This window comes from Schistocerca nitens, chromosome 2, assembly GCF_023898315.1.
Source record: "Schistocerca nitens isolate TAMUIC-IGC-003100 chromosome 2, iqSchNite1.1, whole genome shotgun sequence".
In the NCBI taxonomy this organism is placed as follows: domain Eukaryota; kingdom Metazoa; phylum Arthropoda; class Insecta; order Orthoptera; family Acrididae; genus Schistocerca; species Schistocerca nitens.
This window is the reverse complement of record NC_064615.1, coordinates 977,321,098-977,338,906: the sequence shown is the minus strand read 5'-3', so window position 1 is coordinate 977,338,906 and position 17,809 is coordinate 977,321,098. Positions and strand designations below refer to the sequence as shown.

Here is a 17,809-nt window from a genome sequence, read left to right as displayed (position 1 = left end):
AAGATGGATATAAGAAGCAGACTACCAACGGCTAAGAGAGTATTCCTCGAAGAGATATAGGTCTTAATTAGGGGAAGAAATTTCGTAGAATGCAAGTCTGGAACACAGCATCGTGTATAAGTGAGTCATGGACTGTGGTAAGCCGAAAAATATGAAAGTAGAAGCGTTTGAGACGTGGTGTTACAGAAGGATGCTTAAAATTAAGTGCACTGTTAAAAAATGAGCAGGTCCTCCACAGAATCGGTAAGCAAAAGAATATATGGAAAGCACTCACGACAAGGAGGGGCATAATCATACACCACATGTTAAGATATCAGGGAGTAGCTCCCATGGTACTGGAGCGAACCATAGTGGGAAAACAACCGCAGAAGAAGACAGGATAATACAACGTTTGTCAAAGTCTGAAAGATAATATGCACGTGGAAGTCACCTGGATATACCGTGTTCTGATCTCCACTCTTGAAGAGTTCCTGTAACTTTAAAGACACCCAATGGACATCAAGAACTCGCGCCATTCTTCACCTTTAGGAAAGGCTATTTTATGTACTGAAATAACTGAAAGTAAGCTGGCAGAAGGATGAAATAGTAATCAAAATATCCCATAGGCATGCAAGTGCTGGAATGTCTTTTTGTTAGCTTCGGTCATGGTGTCCATGCTGCAGCAATATGGAGATAATAATAATGTCGTGTGACGAGGGCCTCCCATCGGGTAGACCGCTCGCCTGGTGCAAGTCTTTCGATTTGACGCCACTTCGGCGACTTGCGCGTCGATGGGGATGAAATGATGATGATTAGGACAACACAACACCCAGTCCCTGAGCGGAGAAAATTTCCGACCCAGTCGGGAATTGAACCCGGGTCCTTAGGATTGACAGTCCGTCGCGCTGACGCCCTTTTTTTTTGTAATCTCATTTTGTTCGTTATAGTTCGTTGCGATTGGTCGTGGCGGACGTCCCCTGACGCCCGTTGAAGTTCGTTAATTCACTCAGTTTTTTTTTATTACAGAGGGCATGTACCCCTCTGACCGAACACGCTGAGGTACCGTGCCGGCGACCACTCAGCTACCGGGGGCGAACACTATGGAGATGAAGCTTACCTGACGGCCTGCTGCGGCTGTGGGCGGTAGGCTAAGGGAGCGGGCGTGGTGTACTGCTGGCTGTCGTACTGGTGGTACAGCGAGCTGGTGCTGGGGATGGAGTAGGCGGAGGCGGGCCTTGCCGTGTACAGCTGCTGCGGCTCGTCGTCCACCTCGTCCTCCACAGACTGGCCCAGCTGGTCCTGGCGGTAGTCGTTCTGGAACACCGTGGTCGTCGTCTGCGGGCGCGGCGGCGTCGCCACCGTTGGACGCAGGGGGCGCAGAGGTCTGATGGGAACCTGCGGACAGCCAAGTGAGTGCAGTGGGATGTACGTAGTAACTCGCGATGGCTATATTATTACTACTGTTTGCTTTTAGGTCCTAGTGGACAACGCGATGTACAACAATATCCATTCCATAGGAAAGGCAAACCTACGTTTCTAGCATTTGTAGACTTAGAAAAAGCTTTGGACAATGTTGACTGGAATGATCTCTTTCAAATTCTAAAGGTGGCAGGGGTAAAATACAGGGAGCGAAAGGCTATTTACAATTTGTACAGAAACCAGATGGCAGTTATAAGAGTCGAGGGGCATGAAAGGGAAGCAATGGTTGGGAAGGGAGTGAGACAGGGTTGTAGCCTCTCCCCGATGTTATTCAATCTGTATATTGAGCAAGCAGTAAAGGAAACAAAAGAAAAGTTGGGAGTAGGTATTAAAATCCATGGAGAAGAAATAAAAACGTTGAGGTTCGCCGATGACATTGTAATTCTGTCAGAGACAGCAAAGGACTTGGAAGAGCAGTTGAGCGGAATGGACAGTGTCTTGAAAGGAGGGTATAAGATGAACATCAACAACAGCAAAACAAGGATAATGGAATGTTGTCGAATTAAGTCGAGTGATGCTGAGGGAATTAGATTAGGAAATGAGACACTTCAAGTGGTAAAGGAGTTTTGCTATTTGGGGAGCAAAATAACTGATGTTGGTCGAAGTAGAGAGGATATAAAATGTAGACTGGCAATGGCAAGGAAAGCGTTTCTAAAGAAGAGAATTTTGTTAACATCGAGTATCGATTTAAGTGTGAGGAAGTCATTTCTGAAAGTATTTGTATGGAGTGTAGCCATGTATGGAAGTGAAACATGGACGATAAATAGTTTAGACAAGAAGAGAATAGAAGCTTTTGAAATGTGGTGCTACAGAAGAATGCTGAAGATTAGATGGGTAGATCACGTAACTAATGAGGAGGTCAAACTGCCTATTGGCTTCTGTCTCGGGTTCTTCGGCCGACGTTCATCTAATGATTTTTCTGACGTTTCGCCAGCACGAGTGGCTGGCATTGTCAAAGCTTCACCCTCCATTGCCGGTGGTGAACTGGAGCCGAGCTCGCGGGCGCAGACTATATGTACCTGGCGCGCCAACGTCCGAGGGCTTCACCGCGGTCATTTCCGGTGCGGTTCTCCTCTTGCTACCTGCGACGGTCGTTCGCTGCAGTACGGGAAGCCAGGATCCGTTGACCTTAAGGCTTTCCTCTTTCTTGTTCAAACTGTTCGCGTGTTTTTGTATTTCTACAGCTTCTCTGAACAAGAGAACCACTATCACACGCGCTTGTTCAGAGAAGCTGTAGAAATACAAAAACACGCGAACAGTTTGAACAAGAAAGAGGAAAGCCTTAAGGTCAACGGATCCTGGCTTCCCGTACTGCAGCGAACGACCGTCGCAGGTAGCAAGAGGAGAACCGCACCGGAAATGACCGCGGTGAAGCCCTCGGACGTTGGCGCGCCAGGTACATATAGTCTGCGCCCGCGAGCTCGGCTCCAGTTCACCACCGGCAATGGAGGGTGAAGCTTTGACAATGCCAGCCACTCGTGCTGGCGAAACGTCAGAAAAATCATTAGATGAACGTCGGCCGAAGAACCCGAGACAGAAGCCAATAGGCAGTTTGTCAACAAGTGGCCACGAAAGCCTCAACAATTTTGTAATGAGGAGGTATTGAACAGAATTGGGGAGAAGAGGAGTTTGTGGCACAACTTGACAAGAAGAAGGGATCGGTTGATAGGACATGTTCTGAGGCATCAAGGGATCACAAATTTAGCATTGGAGGGCAGTGTGGAGGGTAAAAATCGTAGATGGACACCAAGAGATGAATACACTAAGCAGATTCAGAATGATGTAGGTTGCAGTTAGTACTGGGAGATGAAGAAGCTTACACAGGATAGAGTAGCATGGAGAGCTGCAGCAAACCAGTCTCAGGACTGAAGACAACAACAACAACAGGTTTGTTTCAGCTTTTCTTAGCCCCTATATTACTCAGGATACACACTTTTTCTATCGTCATACCAAGCAGGTGCAGTTCAAATGCTCAAATGTGTGTGAAATCTTATGGGACTTAACTGCTAAGGTCATCAGTCCCTAAGCTTACACACTACTTAACCTAAATTATCCCAAGGACAAACACACACACACCCATGCCCGAGGGAGGACTCGAACCTCCGCCGGGACCAGCCGCACAGTCCGTGACTTCAGCTCGGCTAATGCCGCGCGGCGCAGGTGCAGTATTATTGGGCTTTTTTGCCAGAGCAACTGTCCACTCATCCGATTTCTGCCCAAAACGTTTCTGTTTGTTACCCCTTCTTCTTTCAGGTCTGTTTTCACTACAGCCATCCATTTTATTGTCTTAGTTCTCGCCTTACTGCAACTTTCGTAGAAACTGCAACCGGCTGGTTTACCAGGTCAGTTCCATTCTTTTAATATGGCTACAGTGTTTTAGCCTGCATATTTCCATATCTGTACAAACCGTAGTATATTTTTTAATTAATTTATTTTTTCTTTGCCTGTACATACCTTGTCCAGCGTAATTTAGAATCACCTTTTCCTGATTATTTTTCTTTCTCTCTTTTGGATTGCTTCAATATTTCCCTTACTGATTGCAATGACTGTTTCACTCCTACAGAGACACACCGGTTTCACGACTTTGTTGTAGTATCTCAGTATTGTATATATTGTATATTTGAGAAGCATTTCCTTTTGTAAATCTGACAACTATTTCCGTTTTGTGACAACAGATCTCATATCAAATCTTTCCCGGATCAGTCTTCTGAATAGTTTCGCGTAATTTGAACTGAAAAGCTCTCGGTCTGACTAAAGTAGAACTTTTAGTATCAAATTGTTGCTAGACATGTACTTTGGCTTTTCTTTCCGTTGTTTCTTTACGAATTTTTTCTTGATTTTATGCTATTTAAATGGTCCGATATGGAATCGCCAGATCGTTTGCAGAAGCAATTTACTAGAACTTCGCAGTTGGATTGGTTTTTCGATTTTACGTTTAGATTTTAGTTTCTGCCACTCTTGAATTGCTATGTTGAAAAGTTATAAAAGGAGTGCTTCACTTTGTCTCACTCCTGTTTTAACTTCAACATTTTCCGTAGTTTCTGCTCTGAACTTTATATTTTGTACAGTTTAGTGTTTCACTAGTAACTGCACAGGTTTTGTGGTACAGATATTCCTTCAGAACGCATTTCTTTCACCGTTATCTGCATATAGGCACTGTTGCACCACGCAGTGCTAGTAGTTTCGTTTTTATGATCTTCCATACATCTCTCATTCTCCCTCCGTGGGCTAGTTTTCTTTCTTAAGCTCACTTGGTTCCTGGTTTTATGGGATCCTCATCAGCTGGCAGTACTATCCAGCAGTTTATCTTCGAACTGAACAGATTCCTGTCTGCTACTTCCGCTGTTTATGTCTGGGCTTTCTCAAGGTCTTTTTTAATTTGTTGAGCTGATAGTATATTCTTTAACATTCAGATATACACCATAATCTCGTATGGAAGCCTTGTTATCGGTAGCCTTTGAACATACAAATAAACTTTTTTCTAAGGCCTGCTACTAGGATGGACAATTTCGTTTCTGCTTCAGAAGATTCCGGTCTGTATTCGTCCTCCTTTTTTTATGGGCCAAGATTGTCGCTCACAATCCTTCATTCTTCGTTCAAAACGTTTCCCAGAGTGGTTTTTCTATTGAGAAAGTTATGCTCGTGTACACAGCTTCAGATTTGGTCACTGTTTTGTAATGTCTACTTTTTATGTGTGGACATGCACTTTTTTCTTATGTTTCATGTGTTCTCTCAAGAGCTCTCTTTTTTTCTGTAGCCGAGCTCCCTGTGCTTCGTTTTCTAGCCTCGTTCTTTCTGTAATCTCACCGAGATTCTTGAAGAGTCTGACCGTTTCGACTTGTCCGCACTTCATGTTTGATTTAGGACTCATAAATTTAGTTTAGATGAGCTGAGTTGTTTCAAAAGAGGTTTGTAAGTGAGCCTGAGCGCATTCTCTCACGTTACTTTCACTTAACTTGTGAAACGTTGTTCGGCACTGGTGCTGCCTTACCTTGGGGATGTTCTCCTCGCCGCTGTCGTCTTCCTCCTCAGCCTGCTGGGGGTCGCGCCCCTCTGGGTTGTTGGGGTCGCACGGGTTTCCAGACACGTACGTGAACTCACGCTTGTTGCCGTCCGGGTCCACGTAGCCGTACTTGCCGCGCACCACGCAGTCCGTGCCACGCGTCTCCTCTTTGAAGCTGCCGTCGGCCGCCTCGTAGCCAAACGTGAACGATCCGTCATCGTTCACCTGGACAGAACACAACAGGTAACATAGCAGCGTCAGCCTACCTTACCTCCAACTGCTGTATAATGGTGACGGTGACAACAGAGAGGTGGAACAGAAGCTGTCATGCAACGTTATTCAGTGCTGAAGATCAGCATTATGAAGTCTTGCGGAACTAACTGAACGGAACGTAGGAATCCGATCTGTACAAATGAATTTCTTTCGAGAAAAATATGTAGTAATGTTTCTACAGTCTAACAAGTATGTTTGCCTGGTCTAATATTCTCTTTTTACCAGGTTCTAGCTAGAACTATTCGATAAACATACTCGTATATTACGAGTGTGTGTAAGTTCAGTGAAATGCTTGGAGTGCGTACTTATTTTGTTGGTTTCGACGAATTCTCTCCACCAGTTCATTGTTAATTGGGGTGCATAATATTAATTGCTTCACTGCAGACTCAATGTGAAAAAGCCGACGATATTAAATAATTTACACCAGCCCGTAGTTTGCATTGTGTTAATGTTTATGTTGTTTCAGAACATTTGTACCTTGCACAGCCCAAAGAAACTGACTTTACAGATCATGTACTCGAACTAACTGGAAACAACTGCCAATGTACTACCACCCATGAGCTCTTAGCTCTCAATGCTTATACAGTTTCTTAAAAACACAATATCTTTGAAAGTATTGTTCAACAAAGTCACATAACTGACTTACAATTAAAATCGGTTGTTTTACAAGAAATTGTAGTTACAGTTTTGAAGACAATAAATAACTGATTGCAACAAATGTAATTTCTAAAAATGCTTTTCAAATTTAGTATCGAAATACTTCTTTAGAACTGTAACTAACAATACGTGATACAAAACAATTAATATGTCGTTAATTATAACAGGAATTTGGTTGCGACATAATTTTGGAGTACTTTTATTAATGCGAAAATAGATTTTGAGATTCAAATTTTACATAATAATCTTGTTTTGACCAAATGATCGAAATATTGGTTTGTTTATGTCGGAAAGTTCTAGAACTCGTTTTTACAGAATTTATTACAATGAATCTGAGTTCAGCTTTTATACAAACATTTCTTGAGGCTGAACGTAGCTTTCAGTGCATCAGTTAGCCAGAAATATACCCATACTAATTTTCACGTTTTATGAAATAATAGAATTTTGACAATTAATATCCCATTTAGTGACTGAAATGATTTTAACTCTAATATTTCTACGTGATTATTGTCTGATATTTACACAGATTAAGTAATTAGTTTGTAGATTTCGTAAAATTGGGGATTACAATGAGATACTTCGCCACCAATAAAAAAATTCCTATTAACTGTATTTAAATGAGCTGTAGCTGACTAAATGGGTGTGTTACATTTTATGTATTTCGTGTACAGAGTTATTTGTTGCAATACAGAGCACCAAAATTTGTATTTTAACATTTGCTATACTGTGAAATGTGTATCGTATAATACGTAACAGCGTGGTACCGAATACTTCATACAAAGGGTCCACATCGGTGGGTTTAGGAGGGTAATACGGAACGTCGTGCTGGATCCCAATGGCCTCGTATCACTAGCAGTCGAGATGACAGGCATCTTATCCGCATGGCTGTAACAGATCGTGCAGTCACGTCTGGATCCCTGACTCAACAGATGGGGACGTTTGCAAGACAACAACCATCTGCACGAACAGTTCGACGACGTTTGCAGCAGCATGGACTATCAGCTCGGAGACCGTGACTGCGGTTACCCTTGACGTTGCATCACAGACAGGAGCGCCTGTGATGGTGTACTCAACGACGAACCTGGCTGCACGAATGGCAAAACGCCATTTTTTCGAATGAATCCAGGTTCTGTTTACAGCATCATGATGGTCGCATTCGTGTTTGGCGGCGTCGCGGTGAACGCACATTGGAAGCGTGTGTTCGTCATCGCCATACTGGCGTATCACCCGGCGTGATGGTATGGGGTGCGACTGGTTACACGTCTCGGTCACCTCTTTTTCGCATTGACGGCACTTTGAACAGTGGACGTTACATTTCAGATGTGTTACGACCCATGGCTCCAGCCTTCTTCGATCCCTGCGAAACCCTACATTTCAGCAGGATAATGCACGACCGCATGTTGCAGGTCCCGTACGGGCCTTTCTGGATACAGAAAATGTTCGACTGCTGCCCTGGCCAGCACATTCTCCAGATATGTCACCAATTGAAAACGTCTGGTCAATGGTGGCCAAGCAACTGGCTCGGTACAATACGCCAGTCACTACTCTTGATGAACTGTGGTATCGTGTTGAAGCTTCATGGGCAGCTGTACCTGTAAGCGCTATCCAAGCTCTGTTTGACTCAATGCCCAGGCGCATCAAGGCCGTTATTACGGCCAGAGGTGGTTATTCTGGGTACTGATTTCTCAGGGTCTATGTACCCAAATTACGTGAAAATGTAATCACATGTCAGTTCTAGTATAATATACTTGTCCAATGAATACTCGTTTTATCATCTGCATTTCTTCTTGGTGTAGCTATTTTAATGGCCAGTAGTGTCTTTTTACGAAGGGACTCGGCAAGGAAGTGCAACAGTTCTTCTGCTTTAAAATATTGAAGATTTCTCTTGTAGTTATATGAACCCCAATTACAACATGATTTCTGAGGAGGGTTTGATAAAAAAATTAGACTCAGCAGGAGAATACTGGTGATTTTTTTGTAGTATTCAACCCCTTATCACTCTCTGAGAAAATGGCCAGTAGTGTATTTTTACTAAGTGACTCGGCAAGGAAGTGCAACAGTTGTTCTGCTTTAAAATATTGAAGATTTGTCTTGTAGTTATTTGATCACCAATTACAACATGATTTCTGTGCAGGGTTTCAAAAAAATTAGAAACAGCAGGAGAATACTGGTGATTTTTTGAGGTATTCAAACCCTTATCACTCTCCAAGAAAAGCAGTGACTCGTGGCCGGAAAAAAGTTTCTTTTACTTGCATACTTAAATATTTTCATTCCATATATCTGGAAAGTGAGAGTGAAAATTTTTCAATCTTTGTTCTATATCTATGTTGACTGCAAGAAATAGCTGGAACAAAAAGTTAAGAAATCGGTTATTTCAGAAACCGGTTATTTTGATCCATTTTAACAGTCAGATTAAACAGCCGTGGAAAGGAAACGATACAACTGACAACCGGTGGGTTCGGTACCTTGGAGTAGTTGCGGATGGTCTGCACGGGCGGCTGCTTGGGCTCCTTGGTGCGGGGCGCGCCCGTGGCGGCCAGCGCCGCCCTGCTGCCGGCGGAGCCTCTGTAGCGCTGGGCAGCGGCCGAGGGGTCGGTCTGGCGGCCGTACAGCCCGTTGTAGGGGTCGCTGGAGACCAGCACCACGCCCGCCTGCTCCGTCTCCACCTGCGTGGCGGCAGCCGCCGCCGGCTGCTGGTAGTACTGCGGGTCGTCTTCCTCGACGGACACAGGCTGCGGCCGGTAGCGGCTCCTGCGGGCGTCCGCTGCCGAAGCCACACTCAGTAGCGCCGAGACGAGCGCCGCAGTCCACAGCAGCTTCTGCTGACAAACAGACCAGGGCACGTTACTTCTACTGTACACTTACGCCGGTAATTCCATGCACATGCTGACAGCCTTGGGAGAGCCACGCCTAACAAAGCTCTACCATCTGGTGAGCAAGATGTACGAGACAGGCGAAATTCCCTCAGACTTCAAGAAGAATATAATAATTCCAATCCAAAAGAAAGCAGGTGTTGACAGATGTGAAAATTACCGAACTATCGGTTTAATAAGTCACAGCTGCAAGATACTAACGCGAAATCTTTACAGACGAATGGAAAAACTGGTAGAAGCTGACCCCGGGGAAGATCAGTTTGGATTCCGTAGAAATGTTGGAACACGTGAGGCAATACTGCCCCTACGACTTATCTTAGAAGAAAGATTAAGGAAAGGCAAACCTACGTTTCTAGCATTTGTAGACTTAGAGAAAGCTTTTGACAATGTTGACTGGAATACTCTCTTTCAAATTCGGAAGGTGGCAGGGGTGAAATACAGGGAGCGGAAGGCTATTTACAATTTGTACAGAAACCAGATGGCAGTTATAAGAGTCGAGGGACATGAAAGCGAAGCAGCGGTTGGGAAGGAAGTGAGACAGGGTTGTAGGCTCTCCCTGATGTTATTCAATCTGTATATTGAGCAAGCAGTAAAGGAAACAAAAGAAAAGTTCGGAGTAGGTATTAAAATCCATGGAGAAGAAATAAAAACTTTGAGGTTCGCCGATGACATTGTAATTCTGTCAGAGACAGCAAAGGACTTGGAAGAGCAGTTGAACGGAATGGACAGTGTCTTGAAAGGAGGATATAAGATGAACATCAACAAAAGCAAAACGAGGATAATGGAATGTAGTCGAATTAAGTCGGGTGATGCTGAGGGAATTAGATTAGGAAATGAGAGACTTAAAATAGTAAATGAGTTTTGCTATTTTGGGAGCAAAATAACTGATGATGGTCCAAGTAGAGAGGATATAAAATGTAGACCGGAAATGGCAAGGAAATCGTTTCTGAAGAAGAGAAATTTGTTAACGTCGAGTATAGATTTAAGTGTCAGGAAGTCGTTTCTGAAAGTATTTGTATGGAGTGTAGCCATGTATGGAAGTGAAACATGGACGATAAATAGTTTGGACAAGAAGAGAATAGACGCTTTCGAAATGTGGTGCTACAGAAGAATGCTGAAGATTAGATGGGTAGATCACATAACTAATGAGGAGGTATTGAACAGAATTGGGGAGAAGAGGAGTTTGTGGCACAACTTGACTAGAAGAAGGGATCGATTGGTAGGACATGTTTTGAGGCATCAAGGGATCACCAATTTAGCATTGGAGGGCAGCTTGGAGAGTTAAAATCGTAGAGGGAGACCAAGAGATGAATACACCAACCAGATTCAGAAGGATGTAGGCTGTAGTAGGTACTGGGAGATGAAGAAGCTTGCACAGAATAGAGTAGCATGGAGAGCTGCATCAAACCAGTCTCAGGACTGAAGACCATAACAAACAACAATGTAGTGGCAACTGAGAAGACTTGCAACTTGGTGGTCGAGCGTCGCCAGGCGACGACTCTCTGTTATCAATGCCATACTATCATTTCATTTCATTCTCGAATAAATCATCCAAATTTTCTGAAATTGTGATCATCTACTGATTTCCATCCCCTTCGGATAATTCCTTATTGGTGCATCGATTTTTTTGTCTCTGAGTGTAAATTATTAAATTTGTAGGCGATTTTCTGGTATACGGGGTATACAGTGGTACACAGAGCTGCCACCTCTAGCCGTAGCCACTGTAAGCCGACTGGGAATCGAGTCGAACGGAGTCTACATTACAAATATAAGTACGTCGTCCGATGCTATTTCAAATTCACGCCAGAGTTCATCCAAATTAGATGCTGGTTACTGGTGTCGCCTCAATCTCTCCGTAATCCATAACCAAGTGTTTTCAACAGGTGTGAATTCTGCTCAGTGTGCTAATGAAGGCGACAATTGAACAAGCTAGGTAGTTCAGGACAGCATGGACAACATGCGGTGTTATGATATCTTTTAAAAAGATGATATCACGGAGATCATGAAAACTGGATGCAGCCACTAGCCTTACACATCAGATATATAACGAAAGCAAAAGGGTAATGTCCATTTTTCTTTAGACCTCTACCCTTGGATGCCGTACACAGGAGTCTCTTCTGAAAAGACGAAGTGATGTCACTTATGTGTCCAGTGTTATTGTCGGATCGCCTCTCTGTGCTGCCGTGTCAAGAGAAATCGTTCTCGTGCTATCATTGGTATTACTGGTACAGTACCACATGCCGTGTAGATAGCTGACCTGCTGCAAACAATCCTATTTCCTGACTAAAGTTACTTGACAAGGCTGTGTGATGCTGCATGACCAAGAGAACAATATGTGAATCTTTTCATGTACTAGCCACACGGAGACACTCAGATCGTGACTGTTCCCCCTGAACCCATCGATTCCATATTCACAAACCGGTCATGGGATACAAACAATCACTAGCAAAAAAATGACGGAACGATTAACCGCGAACTCAGTAGAGTAAGACCCTGTCGTTGTAGGATACCTATATATAGTGCGTAACGGGTCTACGCGCATATATTTTATATGTGGTACCTTAATACTCGTATGTACACACATCGCTGCGTTGGTTGTTTTTTCTCTGCGTCGAACACTCTTCCCAGAAAAACATCACATGGTTTACGTTCTGATGTTTTGTGCGGTCTTGTATCTGCACCACTAAGTGAGCTACGGCTGTCAGTTTACGTTCACCATTTTGCCCCCACGCGGACGCACTTCCGCACCTGACCTGCTGTCCGAGGAAAAAGAGCATTGCCGGCCGCGGTGGCCGTGCGGTTCTGGGCGCTGCAGTCCGGAACCGCGGGGCTGCTACGGTCGCAGGTTCGAATCCTGCCTCGGGCATGGGTGTGTGTGATGTTCTTAGGTTAGTTAGGTTTAAGTAGTTCTAAGTTCTAGGGGACTTATGACCTAAGATGTTGAGTCCCATAGTGCTCAGAGCCATTTGAACCATTTGAAAAACAGCATTAATAGCTTGCTCTTGCCGCATGTACTTGGAAGTACTAACCGACCTAAAAACGTACTACTTCTAATAGCTATAACTGTTAACTGTAAATGAAGTAAATACCTATCTAACGTTTTTCATGACACTGTACTCAGTCACTAGTAAAAATATCTGCACTTATACCCGTTACACCCTGTATGTAGTTATATATTTTTCCTTCTTGCCTAATGCGCAACACGATCTTCTCATAAACAAATGCGGTTTCTGAAAGAGAAACCCACTGTGTAATTTTTCCTTATATATCGGATGTAGGTGACGTTACATAGATTGTAATTTGCACAGTAATGGTTACCATTTGCACATCCAAGTGTGTAGTACACTCCATGGGAATCTGATGTTTGTTTTATCTTTTCTTCGCAGTATGGCCGTTTTAATGTCCAGCAGTGTATGAATTAAGTGAAAGAGAAGTTATCTATGTTGCTACCACAAAAACAGTGTAAATACTTGTCACATGTAAACCAATGGGAATGCAGCCTATTTCCGGCAGCTGTCCATACGTATCGACTACATGTTCGAGATCGAGGAAAGTGACGCATTGATTAAGAAAATAGGTTTGTAGCGTGAGCTTCTACTATTAATTGTTTCGAGGATCATGTATCCTCAAACGCGACATACATTTACTGTTTGTTTCGTCGTATTTATCTTAAGCTTATTTTTTCATGTGGATGCGTACCCAGGTTCGATGAAGCTGGAGAAGGCTAAGTCGTACTAGAAAAATAGTCAACAGTGAGGAAAGAATAGCATGTTGTTGTTAAGTGATCCCATTTGGTCATTGCTGTGATCTTCACTTCGAAGACTAGTTAGATGCAGCTTTCCACTCTAGTCCATCCTACGCCAAGTCTCTTCATCTCTGTATTACCATTCCAGCCTACATCCATTGGAACCATTCTATCATTTGCCTCCCCCTACAAGTTTTGACTACTACACTCCCCTCCATTACCAAACAGACCATGTTGTTGGGTATGTTGTGTTAACCAAACACTTCCTTTAGTGAGGTTGTGCCATATACTTTTTTTTTCTCCTACTCGGTTCAGTACCTCCTCATTGATCGTTCGATGTACCTGTCTAATCTTCAGCATTCTTTTGTAACACCACGTATTAAAGGCTTCTATTCTCTTCTCGTTTGAAATGTTTACAGTCGACGTTTCACTGCCATACAAGTCTACAACTGAGACAAATATCTTCATGCAAGTCGATGAAAAAAAATTTTCCTTTCAGGAGATGCTTTTCTTACCATTGCTAGTGTGTGTTTTATGTCATCTATATTCTCTTATCAGTAATTTTGCTGCCTAAATAGCTAAACGCATCTACTACTTTTAGCGTCTCATTTCTTAACCTAGTTTCCTCTGCATTGCTTGATTTCATTCAACTACATTCCATTAACCTTATTTTACACTGGTTAATCTTCATCAAACTCTTTCCAAGACGCTATTGGTTCTGTTCAACTGCTTTTTCCAGTTACAGTGACAGTGGAAAACCACAAGTTTTTATTTCTTCTCCCCGAACTTTAATTCCCTTTCCAGTATATCCCCTTAGTTTCGTTTGTTGCTTGGTAAATGTACAGATTGAACAAAATCGGGGATGGGCTACAACCCTGCCTCAGTCCATTCTCAACTACTGCTGCCCTTTCATATCCTACGAATCTTGAATGTGCAGTGTGGTTTATGTAGAAGTTGTGAATAAGCTTTCACTCCCTGTATTTTAACTCTACCAGCTCAGAAATTTTCAAATAAACCTTTCCAGTCTCCAACATCCTACAGATATGAAACTGAAGCAATGAGTGAAAATTTGTACCAAGGTCAGGATTCGAACCCAAGTCTCCTACGCACTAGGCAGTTGCATTAACCAGTACGCCACCCTGGCACAGTGATTTTTCACAACTGCATGGACTGCCCTAGTACGCCTCCCTCCTCAACCCAAATTCCCATTCACGCCTCAGCCTGCATGGTATTCTCCCTAAACTCTAACATCCTTGCAGACGCTCTCCATTTGTACTGGAAGAGCACCTCAGCATCGAACGAAACACAGTTGGAGAAACTCTATAATACTGTTCGAGTTTAGGGAGAATACCATGTTGGTTGAGGCGTGAATGGGTATTTGGGTTGAGCAGGGAGGCGTACTTTGTTACTCCATGTAGTTGTGAAAAATCACTGTGCCAGGTCGGCGTTGATGGTCAGCGCATCTGCTCGAATCCCAGCCATGTTACAAATTTTCATTTGTCGCTTCAATCTGCGTTTATACATCTTAGAAATTTTTCCAGTTGGTCATTCGTGTGTGATGTGGCAGTAATATGGCTGCACGGAAACTGACTGGCTACGTAGTCCAGTTACGTGACGCATGCTGGGCAGCGTGGTAATGCCCACTGCGGCCTCCGATTCAATGCGTCGTTAGGAGAAGGGCGTTGCCTGCGGTGAGTCGCGATGTTACGAGGAAGCAGCGCGTCGGAGTCGCGCCCGTTGCGTGAGCCAGCCAGTAACGATAGCGGGCTGGCTGCGCCGGCTCGCGCCGCGGACCACTTTCGCCTAGGCCGCTTCAGCGTGGCGTCACGGCGCGGTGGTGATGAATGCACGGCCCCGCTCGCCATCACCACAGATGGCGGCCACGAAGGAGCGGCCGGAGGCGTACCGAAGGTCAGGCGCGGCGCTGACCGCCGGAAAGTGGCGGCTCAGCGTCCTGCGGGGCGTGTGGGATTTCCGTCCCATTTACTCTCCCAAAGGAACCGGCTGACTCTTTCCCACAGCGCCCACCGGTACCGGGGTGAGAGCCCTGAGGCGTCCACGGACAGCGAGAGTTCTGACAGGTGGAAGGGTCCGAAGGCAGTGCTTGTAATGAATAGGGAGGACGAGATTAGTGTTTAACGTACCGTCGAAAATAAGGTCATAAGAGACAGAGCACAAATTGGGATTATGGAAGTATGCGGAAGGATATCAGCGGTGCCCTTTCAAAGGAATCATCCCACCATTTGCCTGAAGCAGTTTGAGTTCAAATGGTTCAAATGGCTCTGAGCATTGTGGGACTTAACATCGGAGGTCATCAGTCCCCCACAACTTAGAATTACACTACTGATTAGCTTTTCAGAGCATTCACACAAGGTTGGCACCGGTGGCGACACCTACAACGTGCTGACACCAAGAAAGTTTCCAACCGATTTCTCATACACAAACAGCAGTTGACCGGCGTTCCCTGGTGAAACGTTGTTGTGATGCCTGGTGTAAGGAGGAGAAATGCGTACCATCACGTTTCCGACTTTGATAAAGGTCGCATTGTAGCCTATCGCGATAGTAGTTTATCGTATCGTGACATTGCTGCTCGCGTTGGTCGAGATCCAATGACTGTTAGCAGAATATGGAATCGGTGGGTTCAGGAGGGTAATACGGAACGCCGTGCTGGATCCCAACGGCCTCGTATCACTAGCAGTCGAGGTGACAGCCATCTTATCCGCATGGCTGTAAAGGATCGTGCAGCCACGTCTCGATCCCTGAGTCAACAGATGGCGACGTTTTCAAGACAACAACCATCTGCATGAACAGTTCGACGACGTTTGCAGCAGCATCGACTATCAGTTCGGAGACGATGGCTGCAGTTACCCTCGACGCTGCATCACAGAGAGGAGCGCCTGCGATGGTGTACTCAAAGACGAACCTGGGTGCACGAAAGGCAAAACGTCATTTTTTCGGAGGAATCCAGGTTCTGTTTATAGCATCATGATGGTCGCATCCGTGTTTGGCGACATCGCGGTGAACGCAAATTGGAAGCGTGTATTCGTCATCGCCACACTGGCGTATCACCCGGCGTAATGGTATGGGGTGCCATTGGTTACACGTCTCAGTCACCTCTTGTTCGCATTCACGGCACTTTGAATAGCGGACGTTACATTTCAGATGTGTTACAACCCGTGGCTCTACCCTTCATTCGATACCTGCGAAACCCTACATTTCAACAGGATAATGCAAGCCCGCATGTTGCAGGTCCTGTACGGGCCTTTCTGGATACAGAAAATGTTCGACTTCTGCTCTGGCCAGCACATTCTCCAGATCTCTCACCAATTGAAATCGTCTGGCCAATGGTGGCCGAGCAACTGGCTCGTTACAATACGCCAGTCACTACTCTTGATGAACTGTGGTATCGTGTTGAAGCTGCATGGGCAGCTGTACCTGTACACGCCATCCAAGCTCTGTTTGACTCAATGCCCAGGCGTATCAAGGCCGTTATTACGGCCAGAGGTTGTTGTTCTGGGTACTGATTTCTCAAGATCTATGCACCCAAATTGCGTGAAAATGTAATCACATGTCAGTTCTAGTATAATATATTTGTCCAATGAATACCCGTTTATCATCTGCAATTTTTCTTGGTGTAGCAATTTTTATGGCCAGTAGTGTACTTAAACCTAACTAACCTAAGGACATCACACATATCCATCCCCGAGGCAGGATTCGAACCTGCGACCGTAGCGGTCGCGCGGTTCCAGACTGAAGCGCCTAGAACCGCTCGGCCACACTGGCCGGCGTAGTATTTTGGGGAAATTATGCGAAACCTAAATCAGGATGGCCGGATGCAGGTTTGAACCGTCGTCCCAAACGCGAGTCTATTGTGTTGACTACTGCGCTACCTCACTAGGTGCTTGTTTGCTTGTAATGTTATGTGACCACCAACGTGGGTCGATTCCTATATAGTATCTAATCAGAGGTTTCTGGACACCCATGTTTAATGCAGAATTGATGGCTAATGTCATGAGAGGCAGGCCCGCCACCATAAATATTAGGCAGTGAGAATAGTATTGTCAGTAGGGAGAAGCAGAATGGGTCAGTCATGACAGCTCAATATCTTCAGACATGAGAAGTCAACAAATCCATCTGTGACTTTTCAACCCTTCTACAGCTACTCAAGTCGAATGTTGGAGTTGTGATTCTGATGTGGAAATAAGAAGAAACAACCACAGCTAAATCAATACCAGCCAGACCTTATGTACTGACAGACAGGGACCGTCGAGTGTTGTGGAGGGTCGTTGTAAAAAAAAATCTCATGAAATCAGCGAGAGAAATCAGTCTTCAGTTCCAGCAATCCAGCTAGCACAATGACTCTGTGTAAGGTGTTGGAAAGAATGGTATACATTGCCTGAGCAACCCTTCATAAACCACACATTTCTGTAGTCAACTGAGATGACTGTAAAGAGCGACGATACTGGACAGTGGATAACTGGAAACGAGTTATTTGGAGTGATGTACGCTTGGCAATTCATTGGTAGCGTTCTGAGTTTGGCAAATGTCTGGATAACGTTACATGCTATCATATGTGGTGCCAGGAGCTAAAGTATCGAGGAGATGGTGTCATGGTATGGGGATGTTTTCCATGGTTAAGGTTGCACTTAAGAAAACGTTAAATGCGTAAGTATGTGTACACATTGTACAAGATTGTGCACTGCATGCGATAGAGGAACAACTCGCTGAGACGATGACCGTATTAGCATGACAAGGCAAACTGTCATAACATAACATCTGTGACGGAAAGGTTGTGCACAG

The 17,809-nt window shown here is 44.6% G+C and overlaps 1 protein-coding gene across 2 annotated transcripts in view; it reads right to left on the bottom strand.

Moving 5' to 3' along the window:
* The window catches only part of LOC126237307 (E1A-binding protein p400-like), a 173,774-nt gene that overhangs the window by 65,569 nt on the left and 90,396 nt on the right, over window positions 1–17,809 (bottom strand). Inside the window, exons 2-4 of one of the 2 annotated variants that reach the window (XM_049947267.1) lie at window positions 8,857–9,210; window positions 5,450–5,686; window positions 1,097–1,374 (exon numbers count right to left, since the gene is read on the bottom strand). In XM_049947267.1, the coding sequence (XP_049803224.1) occupies window positions 1,097–1,374; window positions 5,450–5,686; window positions 8,857–9,210 (869 nt within the window). Of the gene's footprint in view, window positions 1–1,096; window positions 1,375–5,449; window positions 5,687–8,856; window positions 9,214–17,809 lie in introns of both variants that reach the window. The other variant, XM_049947266.1, reaches the window with a different exon arrangement.